At 38.6% G+C, this 24689-nt stretch overlaps 1 protein-coding gene across 1 annotated transcript in view; it reads left to right on the top strand.

The window, feature by feature from the left end:
- Positions 1-12967: 12967 nt before the first annotated feature.
- Positions 12968-24689, top strand: part of TES (testin LIM domain protein) — a 46235-nt gene continuing 34513 nt past the window's right edge. The window contains exon 1 of the mRNA XM_047095662.1: positions 12968-13168. Within this exon, the coding sequence (XP_046951618.1) occupies positions 13142-13168 (27 nt within the window). The 5' untranslated portion in view covers positions 12968-13141. The remainder of the gene's footprint in view (positions 13169-24689) is intronic.

The raw sequence follows: 24689 nt of genomic DNA on the forward strand, positions 1-24689 counted from the left end.
TGAATGGAGTTAGTAGTTGGCTGCCGGCAGTGAAATGTAACATGAAATAAACAGTTTATTTCCCATTACTTTACCAAATGCAGAAGCAACAGCATAAAATTAACCGTATACATATTTTGATATGTATAGGCCTTTACTTTTTAAGGTTACAGAGAAATTAAATCTTAAAAAGTGGTACAATTAATTCATTTGCCTTTGATACTCTTAGAATTTTTCATATGCATATGAATACTGATACAACTTGTGTGACCTATTGAAACAGATAAAATATGATAGAAGTTCTATTGCACAATTTACTTTTCACATATCCAAAAAGAACATGTTGGCCTTATTCGGAGTATCTCTCACATCGTTATTTTGACTAATCCATTTGTTTAAATGATAGGTGCCTGGAGTTACTACATCCTCTTATGGTAGAAGCAAGTGCCTTTCAGACAAATTCCAGACTAGGGTTTAATCCAAGGATTAAAAGGCTGTGTTTTAAGTGAACAAAATCTACATCTCTTTCAGAGTTATAATTGATTTTCCTCTTTACCCAGCTCTTATACTAAGCACTACACTAAAATAGTCACCAAAAGGCTGGTACCATCCCTTTTTAGGACTGATTCAACTTATGAAAAATAAATTAGTACCTTTTGTCCACACTGAGACTTACCAGAAACTCATATTTACATTACAGTTAAGAGGCAATCTTCAAAGTGCAACATTTCTATTAGCTGTAACATACCAAGCTCTCAGGAAATGGTATACCCAAGAAAAAGCAGTTTAAAAAATGAGATCTTGTTTAAATTTTTTAAGGTAAATTTAATTAAATGACAAGATAATGGATAGAAGAATGTTTTACTATAAAGTAAAATTACAGTTTTACTATTAAGTAGTAATTAAAGTAAGGCGTTATGTTATAATTAATGTGAAATTAAAATGTCTATGAACTTTGGGGCACCTGGGGGGTCAGTGGGTTAAGTGTCCTACTCTTGATTTCTGCTCAGGTCACGATCTCATGTCTGTGAGGTCAAGCCCCCTGTTGTACTCTGCCTTGACAGAGCAAGAACAGAGCTGCCTTGACAGAGCTCTTTCTCTGTCTTCTCTCAAAATAAATAAATAAACTTTTAAAAAATGTCTATGAATTTGGAGTCTGTAGGAACGGTACATAGCACTGTGTCTCGCATTCAAGTCAGTTTCTTTTTCTTTTTTTAAAAATGCTTATTTATCTATTTTGATAGAAAGAGTGAGCATGAATTGGGGAGGGAAAGAGAAAGAGGGAGAGAGAGAATCCCAAGCAGGCTCCATGTAGTCAGCACAGAACCCAATGTGGGGTTCGATCTCAGGAACAGCGAGATCATGACCTGAGCGGAAATTAAAAGTCAAGCACTTAACCAACTGAGCCACCCAGGTGTCCCAGTTTCTCTTTTTCTATACTACAACACTGCACCAGCTACTTACTAGAAAAAAACATTAATTACATTGTTTAGAAAACAAATTGCTACAATAGCTAAAAGAATTTAAGAGAGTGATATTTGCTTAATTTTTTCCTGGTGCTTATCTTAGTTGTTTCTGGCTGCTGTGACAAAAATACCATACACTGGGTGGCTTAAACAACAATTTATTTCTCACAGTTCTGGATACTGGGAAGCCTAAGATCAAGGCACTGGCAGATTAGGTGTCTGGTGAGAGCCTGCTTTCTGTTTCGTAGTTAATAGTTTTTCCTCTGTGTCCTCACATGGTGGAAGCAGCAAAGGAGCTCTTTGGGCTCTCTTTTTTAAGGACATTAATCCCATTCATGAGAGCTCTGCCCTCATGACCTAATCACCTCCCAAAGGCCCACCCTCTAATACCATCACACTGAGATTAGGTATCCACATATGAATTTTAGGGGGACGCAAACATTCAATCTGTGGCAGTGCTCATGATTCTTTGTCCACAGAATGTTTCTATAGCTGTTTTGATTAATGAGCAACCCCAAAAAAGTCCTAATTGCTTATTCCTAAAAGGTATCATTCTACCCAGGGAGCAGGCTGCAATGACAATCATTCCAAAAATATCACTCAGCACTCCCTGCATTTGCCCACAAGGAAATATTTGTTTTAAAAATGATGTGAAATTCTCCATCCCAAGACACACAGAGATTCCTAGCCAATTACCTCAATAAACTGCAATGCTATAAAGTCTCATACTTGTATTTTACAATGCTATTTTTTACATCACATTTTCCTTGTTTGCCTAGGAAAGTAGTTAGAGCATACTTACCATTATTGTTAACATTTCACAGTGACTTGTGGGAAAAACAGACTGTATCTTTCCTTTCTACTATTTACGTCATTTCTAAATTCATCCAGCAATTCAAAAAGGATTATTCAGTGATCTAGATTTAGGTTGAAAATAAATCTTACTATATTTCTTGCATTATTATGGAGATTTCTCAATCAAAATAACAACAAAAGTTTTGTTCCTAGACTATGAAAATGAGTGTTTTTGTGTCGGTGTTCAGTTTATATTATAAAGAACAGAAATAATGATAACTATGACTCCTCATTTTAATAAAAAGAGAAAACTCGATTGATCACAGATCACTCCAGGGTTTTCCAAACTTGAATTTGTAAAGAAGAACCTGCTTTTATTTGGTTATGAAAGATGTGACCTGGAACTGTCTGTAGCCGTGTCCTCCATGACATGGAGAAAGTGGTCCGAGAGAATGAATCTGAAGTCTTGAGAAAGAGAAAGAGAGAGAAGAGAAAGAGAGAGTGGAGAGAATGTGGAAGGGAAGAGACAGAGAGAAACAGGGAGAGAGGAGAGAGAGAGAGAGAGAGAGGAGAATTCTAATAAAGTCAATAAACCCAATTGGCTTAAACTAGTCAGATTGTGTCTCTGTCATATGCAACCAGAAAATGACAAGACACTGAGAAGCTACTATCCAAAAGTGTAGTATTGCAAAGGAAAACCTTAAAATGTGATTCTGCTGGACAAGGGATGCTATGATGAGATAGCAATCCTTTGAAAATGATATTAAGAGACTTAGTTAGGGGCGCCTGGGTGGCTCAGTCTGCTAAGCATTCAACTCTTGATTTCAGCTCATGTCATGATCCCTGACTTTGTGCTCTGCCCTGACAGTGAGGAACCTGCTTGAGATTCTCTCTCCCTCTCTCTCTGCCCTTTCCCTGCTTTCTCTCTCTCTCTCTCTCTCTCTCTCTCTCTCTCTCAAACTTTAAATAAATTTTTAAAAAAGAGAGATTTGGTTAAATTCTTCTTTCCAGTTTTCTGTTAGGACACAGGCCATGTACACCAAAGCTGTTACTTAGGAGGATTTCATAGCAAATGTCAGGGTATTGGAGGGTGTTGGTGACTTCTTACAGCCTCCAATAAGTTACAAGACAGAAACAAGCTAAGATTCAAGCTGGCTCATCTGACAGGAAAAAGGTCCACTGGGATCAAGCAACAGTTTTGTTAAGAGAAGCCCTTTCCACCAGTAGCCAGAAATCTAATGTACTAGAAGGTCAAAAAATCATGTTTTGCGGATTATGAAGACCGAACATTTTGTCTTTTACTAAATAGTTTGTTGGCTTGGAGTGGTGCTTTTAGAGGAGTCAGAGAAAAGGGGGAGGTTTAATCTCCCACGATTCACCAAATGATCTGCTGTGTACTCCCTGCCTGACTGCCTGCTCATTTCTTTTTCTTTTTTTAATGTTTTTAAGTTTATGTATTTATTTTGAGAGAGAGGGAGAGAGAGAGGGAGAAAGAGAAGGAACAAATAGGGGAGGGGCAGAGAGAAGGAGAGACAGAATCCCAACTAGGTTCCACACCATCAGCGCAGAGCCCAATGCAGGCCTCGAAGCCACAAACCGTGAGATCATGACCTGAGCCAAGATCAAGAGTTAGATGTTTAACCAACTGCGCCACCCAGGTGCCCCCAAAATGTTCATTTCAAAATACAGTAACCTGGAATCAGCCCAGCGACAGGGTGAAGGTTTTACTATCTCTGGCTATTCTAAGACAGTGGCCCAGAAAGGGCAATTAAATTGAGGATAGAGCGGGTAAAGACTCAAACTGGTTGCTAAGGATTAAAATCTGTGCCGATAGGCTAGAGATACAAAGATTTTACATGACAAATATAGCAGATTGTATTTTCCAAAGATGGCCACAAAAGTATCTTCCGTGCTACATTCTTACTATGGGATATTGGCATTCTTCCTATTGCATAGTGAGGTCTATGTCCCCTTGATCTTGAGTGGACCTTTGTGACTACCTTAACCAACAGAATTTAATCATAGTTATGCCATGAGACTTATGAGGCTAGTCCAGAAAATGCTATTCACTTCCACCCTGTTCTCATGGGATATTTATTCTTGGAACCCAGATTCCATATGTGAAGCCTTTCAAACTAACCTATGCTGAAAGAATACATGGAGAAGCCATTTGTAGATGCTCCTGCTGTTAGTCCTGGTCAATGGCCATCACCAACCAGACAGATGAAGGTAACTTCAGATGATTGTAGCTCCCAACCATTGAGTCACCCCGAGGTTTTCAGGTCTTCCAGCAGAAGCTCCACACATAATGGAACAGAAGATTTATGAAGCATAATCTTAAGATCTTTAGGGGGCCTTCTTCTGTAAAAGGTTATATATGAATCACTCTGCCAGGTCTTAACAAAGGTTCCTACACACCATTGTGGATTTGATCTTTTTTCTAGAAGTCTTCTCTTAATTCTCAATTTAAAAATCATTTGCCATATGGAAATGCTGGATACAAGAAACAGTTTTACTTTTTAACCTAGGAAGTACCAGTCCTTTTTAAAGCAACAGTGTCTCTTTAGTTCATCTCCCGTCTCATATTTTACCGTAGGCAGTAAAAAGAAGCCAGGTGGCACTTTCAGTATTCTGCAGTCACCAAGTTCTAGGTATTTTCTATTTTATGCATTACTTCAGACAACAGTTTTGGCAAACTGTCTATTACTACTTAACAATTTCTCCCTCTTCTCCAGCTTCTAGTAAGATTTGCAAACTTTTCTTTAAGCCCTTGCTGATGGCCTTCTTAAAGTCCTTTAATTTCTACTGTCTCCTAGAAGCCTATTAGATTTTTAAGTAGTATCCTCAAGTCCCTTTGAATTTCTTCTCACTTCTGCCCAAAGCCAACGCCACATAGTTTGGGTTTTTATTGTTTGTTGTTGTTATTGATTTTTTAGCAGCACCCTACTCAAAAGCAGATGTAGTATTTGTTGTTTAATAACACACCACCCCACAGCTATTGGCATAAAACTGTCATTTTAGTAGGTTTAGAAATTGTGTGGGCCAGGAATTTGGAAAGATAATAATGGGAGACTCTTGTTCCATGATACCTGGGGTTTTAGCTGGAAGCATTGAAGGTTGGGAGTTACAAAATGGCTTGGAGTCAAAACCCTCTGGAAATGCTTCAGTGTGTTTGGTTGATGATAGCTTTGAGCAGAACTATCATTAAAAATATCTATGTATGTGCTGTCCATGTGTTTTTTCTTCAGGGCCAGTTTGAACTTCCGCACAGCATGATAGCTGAATTCTAAGATGGCAAAGAACAAAGTGGAAATGCATGACATCTCTCTGAACTAGCCTTGTGCTGAGTAGAGGGATAATCCAGCAGACCTGAGTTGTTCAAACCCTGCACATTCCAAAAATAAGACTGACTCTAACTGTATGCTAGGAGAGAATCCCTAAACCCTTGGTTTCCAAGTTATAAAAGCCTGGGCTGAAAGGGACAGTGTGAGTACAAAATGCAAAGAGGGCTTTGGACTTCCAACTTTTGCATGTAGGGAGCAGGTTGTGAAAATGACACAAAAGCAAACATGAATTAGTTTTAATGGAAAAGGAAGAATGATTCAGCGAGCAGGACCAAGATCTCAGAAGTTGGAGCCAAGATCTGCGAAGAATAACAAGTAGAAATGAGTCCTAATCAAGAAAGTAACAACACATGACTAGCTGAATTTCAGAATTGCTATGGAACAGGGCCTGTTTATGTGCTTTCTGTTTTAACCATTTTTTAAACGAATTGTCTATAGCAGATATTCTAGGACTGCCCAACTATATATTGCGTACGTGTGAGAGACAGATAACTTGTTTCTTTAGTCCAGAGTCTTTCAGAACAAGAATAGTATTCAAAGAGCTATAATCATTTAACCACACCTGCAGAGCATCATCCACACCAGGACTTGGTTTAGACTAAACCAGATACTAGACTTCGAACTGAGGAGCCTTGAAGATCTTAGATGGTGAAATAATTATATTTGGCATGTGGAAGGGATGTGAATTTTTGTGACAATAGGGCAGGTGGTAGAAGATTATATTTTCCAAAGATTGCAACAAGATTTCCCATCCCACGTACTCTTCTTAAATTGTGATTTTGACACTCCTCTTATCAAGGTGGGGTCTATGTCTCCTGCCATTAAACTAAAGGCAGATCTTTGCAACTATCTCAAACAATAGAACATGATGGAAATGATACTGTATGACTTTGCAAGCCAGATCATTAAAAAGCTGTAAATTCCACTTCGCTCTCCTAGAACACTTGCTTTTGTTGTTGGTGGTGCTTTTGTTGCTGTTGATTTATTTTTAATTTTTTAATTTGAGTATGGTTGACACGTAGCATTACATTCATTTCAGATATACAACAAAGTGGTTCAACTTTTTTATATACTATGCTGTGCTAACCACAAGTGTAGGTACCATCTGTCATCATACACCACTATTGCAATAGCACTCACTACATTCCCTATGCTGTACATTTATCTCCATGACTTATTCACTCCATAACTGGAAGCCTGTATCTCCCACTCCCTTCACCCATTTTACCCACCCTCCATCCTCCTTCCCTCTGTATTTATTGTTCTGATTCTCCCTTTTGCTTCTTTATTCATTTATTTGTTTTTTAGATTCCACACATGAGTTTTTGAAACCCAGCCAATATATTGTAAAGAAATCCAAGCAGCTGAGAGAGGCCTAGGTAGAGAGGAACTGGGGCCTCCCACCAACAAATGTCTTTGAGGTCCCAGCTGACAGCCAGCACCAACACGCCAGTCGTGTGAAGCCATCTTGCAGTGCCCCATTCAGCCATCTCAGCTGACGTCATATGCAGCAGAGACAAAGGACCCTTGCCTTTCCTGCTCAAACTGTAGATTTGTAAACAAAATAAATGTTTTTTATTGTGTAAAGCCACCAAGTTTTGGGGTGGCTTGTTGTACAACAGTAAATAATAGATTTCTGGAATCACTGAAAGAAATGGTTCTCAACTGAGAATGATTTAGCTCCACATAAGACATTTGGCGATATCTGGAAACATTTTTGGTTGTCACAACTGGGGCAGGGTGGTACTAGCATCTAGTAGGTCAAGACCTGGAATAGTGTTAAACATTCTGCAATACACAGGACAGCCCCCTTCAACAAAGAATTATCTGGCCCCAAATGTCATTGGTATCATGATTGAGAAATACTGATTTAAAGTTCCCCTGAAATAAGTCTGACAAAAGGGCCCTATCACTCCTTCCCTTATGTTGTCCTAAATACTCCAATCCTCCACAAAGGTGCTCTTATGGTAGGACAGCTCTCCAGAAAGAATATCTTAAACAATGCCTTTTAAGAATTTCACCTTAGGGGACAATGGATAAGGAAGAGCCTCCCAGAAGCAATAATCGACTGTATCTAAAATGCAAGTAAACTTAAAGTTGCTAACAGTAAAATCATTGTAATCCCCCTTCTGTGGGAATAGTGTTTGCTGTGGAACAATGGCCACAGATAGGTTTTGTTTGTTTGTTTTCCAAGTAGGAGTTTTATTGTGGCCTGTTGCTTTTGTTCCCCACCTTAGTAGGTCAAATAGTGTGCCTCCAAAATTCATATCCACCTGAAACCTCAGAATGTGATCTTATTTGGAAATAAGATTTTTGCATCTGTAATTAGTCAACATGAAGTCATATTTGATCAGGGTGGGCCCTAAATCCAATGCCTTCACAAAAGAAAGAAGAGTGAGGTGCAAACACACACACACACACACACACACACGCACACACACAGAAAATAGCCATGTGAAGATTCCTCCGGAAGGGTTCATGAGAACTACATTTCCTAGGTTCTATGTTAATAAGTTTGTGACCTTTAAACTTGAAAGTCACTTCATACAAAATCCTTGGCTCACACAATCTTTCTGGGATACCTTTAATATGTTACTGTTTCTTCTGATCTAGATTTCTATAGAAGAATTCTGATGATAATATAATTTTGTTCTCCTTGTAAGTCCTGTGCTTTTTAAATCTACATATCCCAAGGAATTTTTTCTCACTATTCTTCAAAGTCTAGTAATTTTACAAAAATATATCTTAGTGTCAGTTATTTTGAGTTAATTCAGGGGTACAGTATGATCTGTCAGTATCCAGTTCCAAATATATATTTCTTAATTTAGGAAAGTTTTCTCAATTACAGTTTGTTACTGTCTCTAGAATATTTTCTCTTTTTTTCTTCATTTCCTTTTGATTTTTTAGAAATAAAAATTCTTCTTTTTTACCTGTTTTTCTTAGGTATCATCAGTTTTGCCTTTGTATTCTTTTCTGCTTAGTCTTTATGTAACATTATTTTCTTCATTTCTAACTCCTTTCTGAGTTCTAATCACCTCTCTTCTGAGTTTTTCTAATTCTCCTTTGTGTGTCTCTTTCCCGACATGTGTTAACTTTTTAATGTCTTTTAGCTTGTTTTAAAATAATAGCTTACAGTTGTGTTCTGTTTCGTGGACACATCTTTCTGATGTTCTCTCATTATTGGTAGGGAAGTTATTCTGCTTCATTTTCTCTTTTTCTTATGATAACATTGTATTGAATTCGACCTTGATAATTTACTGTTGCTCGTTTTTATGTGATATTAATTTTTCTAAACTTCTACAATGAGGCAGGGTTCAGAAAATTATGTCCCAATTCAGAAAGCTCCATCTTTCCTCATTTTTATGAAGTGTTAAAAAATACAGCAGTGCTTTTGGGATTTCTTGATTCTGTTCCCCTCTCTGGATGTTGGGCATTTAACATATAGTTAGTGTGACCAAGAAGCTGAATTTTAAATTTTAATTAATGTTAATTAAATTAATTAAACCACATGTGGTTACTGGCTACCATATTAGAGAGTGCTCCTCTAGCCTTTTACTTTCCTATATCTGTTCTGCCCTGTTCCACTCAATTTTGATTTCCCTCAATGCAGTGTCTTATCGTGAGTCTTTCTATAAGGGAGCCTTGGAGGGTCAGTTTTGAAATCTTACAAGGGTGAGACTGCATCAGCCCCTCTAATCACTCTTACTGTGTCAGTTGCTGTTTTAATAGGCCTGCCATGTTTTAAAATGAATAACTGGGGGAGAACATCTTGAATTCTTCTGTCTATAAGACACTACCCTCTTGCTTCCCTCCCTCCACCCCACAGAACTGTTTATACATACATGTCTTCTGGCTCTTGGTGGTTTGTCCTGACTGCTTTATTTTGCTGATACCTTATCACCTAGTTTTATTGTAAAGTTTGTCTGTAGGCTTTTGGTTTTGCTAACTAGTTGGGTTTTTTGTTTTGTTTTTTAATGTGGGTTTTCAGAGAGATTGAAAATTATGCTTCCACTGTTCCATCTTCCTAAAATGCTTTTAATAACGTATTTTTAAATAAAGTTTTTTCCATTAAGAAATATGTCATGCTCATCATGGAATTTTTTTTTTTTTAAGGAAGAAAGGAATCCCCATGGACTCACCAATCTAAGACAAACACTACTGACATTTTAGTGGATTTTCCTCATGTTCCTTTTCTGTTCAAGGCATTTTTGCATAGTTGTGAGTATAGTGTATATATAACCCTATTTTTTGGTTCTCATAATAATTGTTCATTATTACAAAAATTCTTAAGTATTATCATGTAGAACCTATAATAAATCTATCATATGGATCATCCATTACTAACTTAGCCAATGCCCAATGTTTGGTCAATGTAAAAAAAAATTCTACAGGGAATAGTTTGTTCTGAGAGATGTTGGTATATCCCTACAGAACAATGTGTAATCCTGTACAAGCTGCTAATGAGCAATAATAGGTATCTCAGGAGCACAGGAGTTCCTCTAACACATGTTAATAGACGATTAACATTTCTAAAGAGGACTTCTGGGACAACATTAATAAATGAGGAGATAGGTATAATCAACTGTATCTAGAAATTTTACCTCACTTATGTAGAAAACTTTCCTTTCCCTAGTGTTTCTAGAATGTTTACTGTGTGTGCTTATTTATAGGCATATATGTATATGTGTATGTGTATGTGCGTGTACCTGTGTATTTATGATCAGCCATCTGGATCTGTAGCCCACATCTTTCTTTGGACCACCAGACTCAATCCAACTGCCCTCAAAAAATCAACACATTCAAAACTAAACCCATTATCTTTCTCAATCTTCCTTCTCTTCTGTTTCTTACCTTATGGAGTGAGTTATATCTACCATACCATTCACCTAAAATACATTCCTAAGAGTCATTCTGGAATTCTTACCTTCCCTCTTTTCAAAACAATCAATTCCAATATTTTCAACCTCCTTAGTATCATTGATTATTCCTTCCAATTCTCCATAACCATTGCTACTGCCTTATTTTGGCCCTCATCCTATTTCAAGTGGGATGTAGCTAGCATTTCCCAAGTTTACCAATGATTTCCTTTTTGTTAAATCCAAAGGGGATTCAACTCTTCTCTACAATTTGACATTGTTGACTAATTCCTTCTTGAATTTCCCATCTTGGTTGCTGGAACTCTACTTGAAAATCTTTTCTTCTTACACTCTAACTGGCTCTCATCTCCTTTCTATGATTCCTTGCTCAGCTTTGCTCAATTGTATTCGTTGATACTGTCTTTTATTTTGCAATCTCCTATGCTGATCTTACTCTATCCATGGCTTTCAGATCATTTAACTGCGTAGGATGCTGAGTTCTAAATCACCATTTCAGTCCAGCTCTTATCTCCAAGATTTCTCTTTGGATACTTCACTTCAATATCCCAACCTCAAACCCAATATATTCAGAATGGAACTTAGCTCCACCATCCCCAAAGGAAAGTACAACTAAACAAAATCCTGCCCTTCATCCTATATTTTATCTTTTCCTGAAACATCTACATAGGTGATCAAACCAGAAACATGTGTGCTGTCCTCTACTCATTTCTCTGTCATCAATTATGTCTAGTAAACAGTGCCAGTTCTAACTCCTTCTCTAGCTTAACACTTGAATTGCTAAATAAGGACTCACAATATAATCCTCCTAAATTAATGCCTATCCACTTCAATTTTATCTTCTATAATATTGGCACAGTAGATTCCAGATGGAAATCAACTTCCATCCTTGCTAATAATACAAACACAAAATGACCTTGGAGGGTTGGGAAGAAAGACAGAGAGAAGGCAGAATTCGATGGTTAGGAAAAAAAAAAAAAAGTCTTCAGATCTTTCCTTAGTGTCATCTCCAAAATCTCACCAAATAGGACCCAATGGGCTTATGTCATGACATTTGTTTGATGTCTTATTTAAACTGTTTTATTGGACATTTTCCATCTGGTAAGCTCCCAGAAAGAGACCAAATTGCCTTGTCATAGCTAAGCTTCATGTTCAGGGAGCTTATATCAAGTAAACTTTGTAGAGGCCCAAATATTTTAGGATGGTTTGGGAAGCGGGATGGAAAAGTTTTACTTGACCTGAGTTAGAATGAAATATTCACAAATCATTTTGGTCATTCCATTTTAGTTTATTAATAGGGTAAGGAAAACATACACATTATACATCAATGCTCTGTTGAACAATGTTAACAAATAGCCAAGTAAGTAAAGGTTTCAGAGTGTTGGCTAAAATGAGTTTTGGGTGTTTTCCATACCAAATTTTCAGAGCAAAGGAAGAGACATGTGTACCCAGATATCTACATTTGGGGGAATTTTTTCTTTTTAAAAATAGATGCTCGATTAGGTCACCTTTTGTCTGCACATTATAATTTTTTGTCATTACCACAAACTGAAAAAGAAATGGGCTCTTGTCTTTTACTTAGCATACTGTGTTTATGCTGCCAAACATGCTGGAGGCATTGCTTAGACTCATGAGCACTAGCTCTGCCTCCAAGACACTAAGAACTTGGGCAGATCCTTACGCCTCTGTGGTCCTCAGTTCCCAGAAAAATTAGAAAGCTATACTCAGTAATCCCTAGGCTCCTTTCCAGACCCACCAATCCGATGGTATTCATTGTGATCACTCTGGCATGAGGCCAAGAAATAGCTCTGCTTCTCTAGTGCTGCTTGCTATGCCTATGAAACTTCATCAAGGCCTGAGAACATGAGCAGCCTCACACCATTTCAGGTAGCAGGGACAAAGGGCAAACCTCTACTTCCAAAGGAATGGCACAACCTGTCTCTGAAGTGATTCACATCATCCCTGTTTTTGAACAACTGAATGCTAGGAAAACATATATACAATTCTGTTTATAGATCAGGGCTGTGAGATGAAGTTCGTTGCCAGTGCTTGGGGTTATGGACAAAAGCATTTGAGACATGGTCACCTCTACAACTCAGTAGCGAAATTAGGGTGCAACGCCCATCACAGAAATCCCTAAAAGTCTCCACTATCTCTTGTCTTTCTCTTTGCTCCCAAAAATAAACCAAGAAGCTAACAGTGAGATAAGTACTCCCCAGGACACATATCTAAGGTCTCAGGCAAACACAGGTACAAGCTGCCAGAATGGAAAGGGGTCTTCCTCAACTTCAGCTAGAGGCTGGGTGGACCCCAATTCCTTTGCGAGAGAATCTGCAGAAGCTCAGTGCACCCACAGCGACCAGGTCTGAGTTTCCCGAACTCGGCCCCGCCCCTCACCTTGCCTGCGACCAGCTTGGCTGCGAAGGTGCGTGCGGCGCTCGGTGATTGGCGGCCTCCCGGCAGTGCCCGGCTGCCATTGGCTGCCTGGGCCTCTTTGTTCCCGGGTCCCGCAGCAGGAAGGCTGCGGAGGACTGGGCAGCGGAAGTTTGACGGAGCCGGTGGAGCGGCTCCGGTAACTGGAGTCCCTGCAGATCCTCCCCCAGTACCCGCAGCGGAGCCAGAGGCCAGGCGATCCTGGGAGTGAGATCCCGGACAGGAGGAGGACCTCCTTTGACACACAAACATGGATCTGGAGGCCAAAGTGAAGAAGGTAGGGGGGCGCGGACGGTGGCCAGCAGCCGCTTCACCTGCGCAGGGTGCCGCCCCCTGGCTGCGGGCAGCGGGTGGGGTGCACGGGCTGCCCGGCGCGAGCTGGCTCCGGGTCCCCTGTGCGCTGGCCCAGGTGCCGGTCTCTCCCGCAGGCAGCGGGGGTGCCTGGCAGCCCCCCTAACTCCTGAAATCCGGGAGCGACAGAGAGTCCTGCGCGAGAGCTAGACCGGGCGCGGGACATTTCTTCCAGTCTAACCAAGCCCAACGGTTGAAGGTGTTTGAAACTTTCCTTTAGTCTGTTTCAGCTGCGCCTGTGCCTACCTAAAAAAAAAAAGGATGAGGGCAGGGCAAGTTCGGGCGAGATCATGACACTTCTTCCTGTCTCAGGAAGTTCAACTTTATTAAGCCTTTGTGGTTTAGGAGCACTGATATGACTTTGACAGTTCAGACCTCCTTCCCTCCCATCTTGGCGGAGTGTGTCTCTCAAAAGTGAGTGCTGATTTCATGCATTTCCTTCCTACTCGAGGCTAGTGATAACGTGACAAGTGATTTTTTTTCTTTTTTTGTTCATTATTGACTTCTAAAGCACTGCCTCCCTCTTAGTGCTTTATCTCTCAAAGAAAATGTTCTTCCATTTTGGCAGCTAGCCCCCAAGGAGAGATTGTCACTAGTGGTTTAGCATAAGGAGAGGTTTCCGCAAGGCTGTCCACCGCGCCCCTTCTGCCGCCCCTGGGACTTCGTGATCCACAGCCCTACCTGAGCTGCTCCCTGGTATGGGAGCTTCACGTCTCCTGGGAGAAAAGGGTGGGCACCAAACTGTGACTCAGAAGGAATGCTGATGTCACATTCCAGTGTAACATTCTTTGTGAAAGGTCTGGTTCCAGAGAATTGGTCCTGTTTACTTTGCGGTAAATTTAAGCTAGCTGCCCTTTATCAAATAGGGAAGGAAGTTCTGCAGAGTGAGAGAAAGGGGGGGGGGGGAAGAACTGAATTTGCTTCTCTTGCCCACTGTGGTTGTCAATATTGCATTATTTCATCTTCTAAAAACAAAGTTCCTGACTTGAGCATTAATTCTGTTTCATTCCCAGAAATGGATTTTTGAAAATGTAGGCAAATGCAAAATATTAGGTTAGGAAGATGTTGCAAAATGAAAACTTGAAGTAGAAAAACAGTTCATCACTTAGGACTAGAACCAGCCCTCAAAAAGGAATATAAGGACAGGAAAACATAATGTGAATTATTAATGTGACTGCATTCTATTCTCTTCCTGTTTGGTGTCTTATTCTTCACTTTTAAACGACACTAATATTTTTTGTTAATCTTGCTTGCCACTAGAAAAGCATTTTGTTTGCTGCTAGTTAGCGTTCTGTTGATGAACACTGCTTATTTTTTCAAGTGGGTAAGAACTACTCACGTCTAAAATTTGAGGTGGGGTCTTGACTGTGCTTATAAACATTGATACAAAAACGACTTTTTTAAAATTCGGCATCCTTTTGGGAGGGAGGGCTGAATAGGTGAAGCACAGAGGATGCTTTTTAGGGTAATGAGACTATTCTGTACACCACCTCCATGGTTGATACATGTCATTATATATTTGTAAAAATGCATAGAATGAACAACACCAAGCGTGAACCCTAATATAAACTCTGAACTTTGGGGGATAATGATGTGTCAATGTAGGTTCGTTGGTTTGTAACAAAGGTACCACTTTGGTGTGGGATATTGGTACAGCAGGAGGATTTGGGGGGGGGTAGGTATAGGGAGGTATATGGGAACTCCATACCTTGTGCTCTGGAAAAGGATATGTACTTAAAACGGGGAGGGGGAGTCAACATTTAAAAGTGATTTTGAAATTATTTGGGACAAAGAGGACGTAATTCTGAGGGAGAAAGTCCAAAGTTAAGAATTAGTGTCCTTACAAGGAAAACATCCAGACATTATTTGGAAACAATTTCCTTAGTTTCAAAATGTGGATTATGATAAAAAATGCCCTTTGATATGCGGTGTAACCTTTTCAACCAAGAACCTTATCCTTTTCTCTAATCCTCCTCTTCTCCTTCCTCCACCCCAAAGCAAAAAAGATTCTATAAATTTAAAGCTCTTACAATGCCATGATGGTAACAAATCCTTGTTTCACTACCTTGTCATCACTGCTGATTCTCAGGGAAGAGTCCTCAACCCATAAATTGGAAACTGTTAAAAGACCCCAAAATGTCCAATTTGACCACCGGCCCTACCCTCTCTGTGCCTTTGTAGGACCCTTGACAGACTTGATATCCTGTGGATTCGACAAAAGTTTCCCAGTACAGAGTTTGGCCATCCTAGCAATACAATTCATAGCTGTAGCCATAATCTCAAAAAGAGACTTGCATTGCCTTTAGAAATTGTTCTCTAACGTTCTGGAAGGAAACATTACAAGATTATCTCTGATCTACTAGCAGAGCCTTCTCACCCTGTTTTGCCACCTAGTTTTCAAGTCTCCCTTCTTTTTGGCTTGGGTGTACAAAATAAAGTAATAGTTTGAACAGACTTTTTAAAAAGTCAGGTTGGAAGTTGAAACAAAGACACAACCACTTAAATAAAACTAAACTTGACATCTGTTTTAAGATACGTGGTATTTTTTTCTCTCTAAAACCCTTATACTGTTGATTTCATAAGGAATTTTCCCCAGGCATATGAAAAATGTTACCTTTTTTTCCCATTAACATTTTGTATAAAAAGAATTAAAAAGGGTTGTCTTGATTCCACAAAAACTTAGGCAGATGATACTATTACAGGATTCTTGGTTTATAAAAGAAGAACTTGGTGTCCACATCATTTGCCCAGATTTGGATTAATTACCAGTCCCACCATCACAAAGACAAAGGATTTTTATAATTAGATTTTGCTATATTTTGTTTTGTTTGAAGCAGGCGAGCTGTTGCTAGGATGTAGAGCTAGTTTGGTTGTACAGAGTTTTTGTTTTAATAATATTTTAGAGTAGAATTTGACTTTCTTATGTCTGTGCCCTGCTTCTAAGTTATTTGTCTAGCTAGATCTCTTCCTTATGTCTTATGTCTCTTCATTGTAATTGACTTCGTGTAAGTAGAGCCCGTGTCTGCTTGGAAAAAACAATGGCCTTTGAGAAGCAGAAACAGAGTCTGATTTTGTGGTGAATGGTAAATCATGGCCCAGAGCCAGCTGTTTTCCTCTTTCTTTGCTATGTTACTCTCCCATGAGAATCACTTTTTTCCCTTTAAAAACATACCAGAGAGAAAGAGAACTCCAATAATTTCCCTTATGCTGCCTGGAATTGCTGCAGGGCTTTTAATTTTACATCTTAGTTTTCACCTCCTTTTCTAACCTTTGTCTTTTGATCCTTCCTAACACCATACCTATTTTTCCTAGGACTCTCTTCTTTGTTTCTGTAATTTTATTTAAAAAAAAAAGATGAGATGCACTTTAACAATTACAGGTCACTAAAAATCCCCTTTCTCAGCATCCAAACTTGTTTTAAAAGCTTCTGTCATTAGCCAAAGAAAAATAGTAAAACCACGCGATGGCAGTTGGCAAGATTACTGAACCACAAAGATTATTTCCATTAGGAATTAGAATGAGACTTTTCTCATAGGTGGCCCTTGATTGAAGTAGAAAAGGTAAGTAAACGGTGACCTGGATGTTCAAATCTACAGTTGGATTCTCAGCTTGAAGCCATTCTTGCTGCGAGAATCATTGGCAAAGCTGGGGGTAATGGGAGGGCAAGGCACTGCCAGGGCTTTGCCTTAGAGGCAGTTACTCTGTCCCTCAGAACAAGTATAGAAGAAAGTGAAGTGGTCCTCAGCTGGGCTTTTATCTCTTCTAACCCATGGTGTGATTCATTACATTAATTGGATATGAAAAGTCACTTTCTCTAACTTGCCCTGAATATTGGTTTGAATAGAACTGTAGTAGGCTTTCTATTGATTTTCTTCCTTTGTGCTATCCTATGAAGTAGAATTGGGGATTTATATCTCTGCTGGCTGTTACCATGTCCCATCACCTTACTCCTTGACTTCGCTTTCTCATCTACAATACTAAATATTACTCATCCTTCAAGACACTCCCCTTCTCCCCCCACCCCACATGCTATCCTCCAGAAAATCTTTCTTCTTGTTCTGGCTAGATGCAAAATCTTTCTTCTGAATTCCCAAAGCTTGTTCTCTGTAACTCTTAGTACACTCATTCGTTTCTTCTTCTAGATTATAATTTTCTTCTTTCCTAAATTTCAAGCTTGGGCAATGAATTCTTATTCTATTTACACTTGTGTAGTTTTGTTTGTTGTTTAAAGCAATCTTATGAAGTAGACCTTAGCCTGATTTTAAGGATAAAGAAACAGGTGTGGATAGGTTCTGGCAGTTTCAGATGAACCTAAGTATGATCTTGAACTATAGTCTTCAGAACCCATGCTCCTGCATCATGCCCTCTAGCCCTTGAGTCCTCTTCTATACTTGCCTTGTTTGCTAAATATATGCTGAATGAATTACCCTTATATAAAAAGAGTAATAACCTAAAGCACATTTCAACATTTTTGTTTAAAGGAATTATTTGGAAGAAGTGGTTTCTATTCCAATAAAATTACCACCCTGCTGGTTTTCTATATTTTATTTATACTTTATCCGTGTTATATGTTTGCCCTTTCTTGTAATTTGTCATAGACCTTCTTTGGACAAAGACAAAGCCTAAATAAAGTAAAAGTATTGTAAAAAGGGACTTCTTGGAGACTTTTACAAACAAAGAAATTTTACAAGTGCCAATCATATTCTGGACTGTATCCTCTAGGATTCTTCCAACTTCTCCTAGTAGCTTAATATGGTCTTTGAACAACAGTAACCCTGCGTTTGGCTCTCTGCTTTGGGATTTCAGTGACATCTGGAACTGTATAGAAGCACTCATGGGATGGGCTGTAGAAGAGTCCGTTCTCCCTGCTGAATCCCTGAGGTGACAGAAAGCCTTACTTATAGTATGGTAGGCTAAACCTTTCTATCCCCCAGTAGCAAAGTGCTCAGAGGGCCACTGGCACAGCAGACCAGAGAGCTAAGAATGTTGTTGTTGTTGTTGTTGTTGTTGTTGTTGTTGTCATTGTTTTAAATTTCCCATTCTTGATTCAAGAAGATCTTTTAAGAAGCAATGGGAAACACCAAAATGATCAGTGATTTCATGAGGCTCTCCCTGAGCTATAGGATTGATTATACCAGCATTGTGAGCATGGCATTGACTTCATGGACCATCAGAGAACAACAAGGGTTACTGTGAGGGCCCTACTTAGTAGAAAGAGAATGATAAATTGGCAAAAGAGGACTCCTTCCTATGTTCTTTTTTTCTGAGAATTATAAGTAGGAATACAGTTTGGCCCCATGCTAATTTGAATATAAATTTTTTTCAAACCTATTACCACAGTGTATTCAGAAAATAGAAAAGGTCAGTAAGTCCCAGTAAATGTAAAGAGCTATAGGGTATAGAAAGAAATATAGTATATCAGCTTTCTCACTTCTGTTTATCAGTGTGATGTTGATAAAATCACTCTGAGCTGAGTTAGTAGATCTTGGTCCACTCTAGGTTTTGTGATGTTGGCCACTTTGGATCTCAGTTTCCATATCTATAAAAATTAATAGGGGAACTGTGATCCTTTTTAACTGTGATAAATATTAGCAGTAGCCTACCAAGTAGACAGAGTTCCATGGTGCCTAAAAATCACACAAGCCAAGAATATATAAATATGTGTGATCTTAATAAAATAGTACAGTGTATAATGTTTAGGTAGTTCTGTGAATTCCATGAGGAAACCTATACATTAAACAATTTTTTTTTAAATCTTAGCTATTTTTCAACTTGTTTTTACTTAATTTGCCTTTTTAATATTTGTGAGATATTTGAATACATTATGTTTGACTAATTTAAATGTGTAATAGGAAGCTTCAAATGCATAATAAACTGCTCCTTTACCATAGATCAAATAATTCTAGATGTGATATATCACTTTCCTTGGTATTTAATTACAGGTAAGTGAAAAATAATGGATTTTTTATTGTCTTTAAAAGTTCTCTCTCCTAAAATAAGATGATTTATTTCAAAATTATTAGTATTTTATGTGTCAAGCACTGCTCTAGACTCTGTGGGTGTAGCATGAACAGAAAAGATACAGTATCTTGTATCACAGAATTTACACTGCTAAAAGGAATTATAGAGCAAAGTAAATGACAAAATAAATGATAAAAAGCACAACTGGGATTATACCCCTTAGTGAACTCCTTACAGGTCAGCAGTACACTAGATTTCTGACATAGAGAATGTGCAGTTTTAGTGGTAATTCTTAGTATCGGTTCCTGGTCTTGTAAACTTTGTAATTAGGAATTCTTCTATATTTATCTTATTGGCAAATGGAAAATAAATGAGAAAGCAGCTCTTATGTGTTAGAATGTGAAAAAGCTCATGAATGGACAATGCTATAATTAGTTACAATTTTATGCCTATGAAGTTACACAAACTAAGTTCTTCCTGGTTACAAATGCCCTACAAGAGTCATTCCTTGGGTTCTGTTTTCTGGTTGTGTCTTTGTTTGGTAACTACTGCCATGAAACTATGATTTTTTTAAAACTCTCTCGTTAGATCATTAATATATGGTAGGAAATTATTTTGCTCTTTACAGGGTGGTGACATTCAGAGAACATTATATAAATCGTGAATTATGAAATCAACTTTTTCAAGGAGACGAAAACAGAAAAAACTAACCAATTGAAAACAGGTTTCAAAACCTCATACATTTTCAAGATTTAAAGTGAACTGATAAGTTCACCTCTGCTCTTTGAGTAAATATCATGTATTAAAATTGGCCTTGAGCATTGTTATTAGCGGATTAAATGTAAAGGTTATGCTTTTCAGTTATCCAGCTCTAGTCTTTGACTTTCCTGTAAAAGAGCTGTAGTCATATTTAGAGTTATTTCACCTGTTTTTTCTTAAGTGCCCAATCTACTCAACTTCCTACTTAAATAATAGGGAATCGGGGAGATAAGAGTATGCATCATTATAATTTTCTAATGCAAGTTCATGCTGTGACCCAAAAATGACTTAATTGCTTTTCTCTTTCTTCCTTCTCATCAACCACTATAATCACTACTCATTGCCTCTGACAAAAATATTAGGAAAGAACAAAAGGTGATTGAAAAAAGAACCACAAGAAACCCATGCAGTATATTTGAGGAACATGCTATGGAAGGTTCTTTGTTCCTATCACACTGAGTACATAGATATAAAAATTGGTTTGTTCCAGGTATTGTGACTTTCATTCTGGTCATATTTTAAAAAGGAGAAGAGCATAGTTTAAGATTTCCAATTTGTCTGGTCCTTAGGTATTCTGCAAGAATGCAGGACTGCTTGAGTTTGGGCCAGGCTTGAAGGGGGAGCTGTATGAAAAGCCAGGCAGCGAGGACCGCTGAGATCTCATCTGCCAAATGACAGCAAGACTACTGCTATACAAATATGTTAAATCTCTGAAATACTGGATCGTCCTCAGATTACAAGTGATTCAGCTGTGCTTATTATTGTGACATTCTGACCACCATGCAAAACTGTAAAAGAGGTTTCAGGTTGTCGTTTGCATAGTTTCTTATCTAAACAGTGAGCCTTGCAAAAAAAAGAGGCTGAAAGCTCAGCACATATGCCTTGGCGCTGACTCCATTAGTAAGTGTGTAGCTACAGTGAATTTGCCCTTCCCTTGACTGAAGATAAAGTGATATCATGTTTCATTGCAAAATGATCATGCATATGTTAGGTGGATTTTTGTTTCTCTGAGTGTAATATCTGAAAGTGTTGATAGAATGAGTCACAAAGTAAAGGTAAAGAATGTTTCTTCCTTCATGGGGTAGTGGCCTACAATAAAAATAATTGGGAGTTAAACAAAACAAAGTTACCCTTTGTTTTTCATAGAGAATATTAAAAGGGCAATTTAAATGTAAGATTACAAAAAGTAAATTCCATTTCTATCAATATCACCTGTTGAGTTTTATATTCCACAAAACACTGATAGCAGCTTTGGTAGATAAAACAAGGCAGGCAGGCAAACTAAACTGATATGTAAGACAGCTATGTAAGTTAACTACAACACTGGATAGAAGGAAAGAAGTGCTGTAACACAGTGTTGCTCAAAATAGCTGTCACTGTAGAATCTGTCATGGGCCAATATTATTTAAATGTTTATTTATTTTGAGAGAGAGAGAGAGAGCATGCAAGCATGAGCTAGAGAGGGGCACAGAGAGAGAGAGGGAGAGAATCCCAAGTAGGCTCTGCTGTCAGTGCTGAGCCCGACACAGGGATCCATCTCACAAACCCATGAAATCAAGAGTCGAATGCTTAACCAGCTGAGCCACCTATGCGCCCCATGGACCAATACTTTTAAGAAAACACCATAAAAATGAATTACTAAAAGAAAAAAAAGGCAAATACAAGGCCAATTAAGAAATTATTAAGGGGAGGGGCACCTGGGTGGCTCAGTTGGTTAAGCATCTGACTTTGGCTCAGGTCATGATCTCATGGTTTGTGGGTTCGAGCCTCATGTCGGGCTCTCTGCTGAAAGCTCCTAGCCTGGAGCCTACTTTGGATTCTGTGTCTCCCTCTCTTTCCACCCCTCCCCTGCTTGCACTCTTTCTCTCTCAAAAATAAATAAGCATTTAAAAAATTTTTTTACATTAGGGGCATCTGACATAAAATTTCTGTCAAATTGCTAATAATTCCTCATAGCTTACTTTCAGTTTCTTTATATGTCTCTTTACAGATTGATATCCAAGACTTTGCAGATTGCCACATTTTTGAGTAGCACTGCAATAATAGGAATACAGACGACTAGTAAGAAGTCTCAGAAGCAGAAGTAATTAACTTGAATTGAGTGGATTTGGGAGCATTTTATGGAGGAAACAACATCCAAACTAACTCCTATAGGATAAATAAGGTTCCATTAGGCAAAGAAGGCCCTGCAGGAAGAATAAATAGCATGAACCAAAGGAACACAGCTGTGAAAAGTCAGTAAGCCTTTGATAGTCATACCATTAACATTTTCAGTTTGACTCTTCTAAAATAAAGCCAAGGTATATGATCTACAGTGGTTTCTAATTCTACTAGGTTACAGGTTTGAATCGGGGAATTGTGTCACTGAGCTAGTACAGACGCCTACTGCTAAGGATCTATTTCTCTATCCTAACCCTGATTCTTATTTATTACACTATGTCATCTCTTGAAGTCCAGGAGGAAATTTCACACCGGAGTCTATTTTGTGTAGTCTGGATTTGGCTCCAAGTTGTGGGTTGGGACTACATTGACTCCACAGACCTTTCATCCTCCTTAGATCATTGAATATCTTAAGCAAAAGGCTGGAACTGTAGCGGGCATGCCCAACTGTAGGAACCCATTTTAAGCATCTGCTTGTGCCACAGGAGTCATATCTGACATCAAGGAGAGAAGTCCAGTCTACTAGTGACTATGAGGCTATGGCAGGGGTGTGAATGTTTAATACCTGGAAATGAAGAATTGGGATTATTACTTCAGTCCGCCACACATACCACAGTGGGATTGTTGAATATTGCAGGCTGAAGTATACTTTTCTGAAGATACCTCATGTATCAGCAGTCTACACGCTATCACAGACTACTGATTTTTCAGAGGCTCAGAGGCTCTTCTGAAAAATTATAAAGGAAAAGTAACCTTGCAGTATCCCTTATTTTATTTTTAGAGCATTTTTTTTAACGTTCATTTATTTTTGAGAGAGAGAGTCAGAGCGTGAGCAGAGGAGGGGCAGAGTGAGAGGGAGACACAGAACCTGAAGCAGGCTCCAGGCTCTGAGCTGTAACCACAGAGTCCGATGTGGGGCGCAAACTCACAAACTGTGAGATCATGACCTGAGCTGAAGTCAAACACTTAACCTAGTTAGTTACCCAGGCACCCTGAGCATCCTTGTTTTTATCCTCGTCATTCTTCTGTTAGCTTTTAGACTCAGAGCGCTCCAAATTCACTCCAGCTAAGTCATACAGTCTCCATGTGAAGAAATATAGAACTAATTTTTTTCTAGAAAATGGCAAGTTGCCAAAGGTTCTTAAGGAGGGGGGGGGTGGCTACAAATCCTGACCTTTTAAATACTGCGACAAATTGAAAATAGAGTTCACAAATGTTCAAATGTTGCTCTGTGTTAGACTGTGCCAGGGGTGGCAGAATAGAAAATTAACTGAAGAGAAATTGGCAGAAATTAAAGAAAAGTGAGGGAGGTAAGACAGATTTTGATAGCTTAATATCCATATTGCTTTTAAGATGTCCCAGGGAAAAACAATAGAGATGTTGTTTGTTAGTACTTTTCTCCTGGATCAAGATGAAGTCAAGGCAGAGGATGGGATCATCTTGTGGGCCACTGTTGCTCACTGCACTGAACACAGGGACTTTAGAGGGAGCAGAACAGACTTTGATGTCTCCAGACATAAGTTTGAATCCCAATTTGATAGTCCCCTAGAAATTTGGACAAGTTTCTTAGTTTTCTTGGCTTCAGGAGAGCTTATCTATAAAACATGGATATTACTTCCTTTTTGGGTTATTGTGTAACTAAATAAAGCATATCTTGTAAATACTTAGAATGGTGTTAGCAATTGCTTTATCAGTGTTAATTAAAAAAACATTTTTTTTTTAGTGTTTACTTGCTTTTGAGAGAGACAGGATGAGCGAGAGAGGGGCAGAGAGAGAGGGAGACACAGAAACCAAAGCAGGCTCCCAGCTCTGAGCTGTTAGCATAGACCTGCATGTGGGGCTCAAAATGTTAAATCATGACCTGAGCCGAAGTTGGATGCTTAACCAACTGAGCCACCCAGTGCCCCAATCAGTGTTAATTATTAATGTTGTTAATGTTCCCTGACCAGTTTTTTTTTTTGTTTGTTTGTTTGTTTTAGTTAGGTAGACTTTGGCATCAATGAGTAAATGTTGGGAGAACCGAATTGCAGTGGTTATCAGCTTTACAATCCTGGATTCAGTTCTTTGCCCTGGCACTTACAAGCTGTGTGAATTTGGCAAAGTTACTTAACATTCTAAACCTCGGGATCTTGATCGGAAAATGGGTTGCAACTATCTGTCTCACAGGGGTGTAAGGATGATTGAAATGAACATTTTAAAGCACAAAGTATGGTGCCTGAACAATAAATAGGTGTATCATGATCATTATCAATAAATACAATCTAGAAGGAAGAAAATCCTGCATAGATCTTCAAACCATTTAATAAGCACCTGAATATATCATCAAGAATTTTGTGACAGCACGCTCTCAGGATAAAATTGATACTTGGTGCTTTGTTGGACACAAAAAAATATCTAAAGTTCAACAATTGGGATGTATTATATTATTCATTTAGTTTGTTTCCTTTTTGTAATTTTTAAATTTTGATTTTAATTTTTATAATAAAAGTAAAATTTTTTTAACGTTTTATTTATTTATTTTTTTTGAGACAGAGAGAGACAGAGCATGAATGGGGGAGGGTCAGAGA

This window comes from Lynx rufus, unplaced genomic scaffold (genome assembly GCF_022079265.1).
Source record: "Lynx rufus isolate CCGP_SWC_20201006 ecotype Redwood Valley unplaced genomic scaffold, mLynRuf1.p SCAF_4, whole genome shotgun sequence".
NCBI lineage: Eukaryota > Metazoa > Chordata > Mammalia > Carnivora > Felidae > Lynx > Lynx rufus.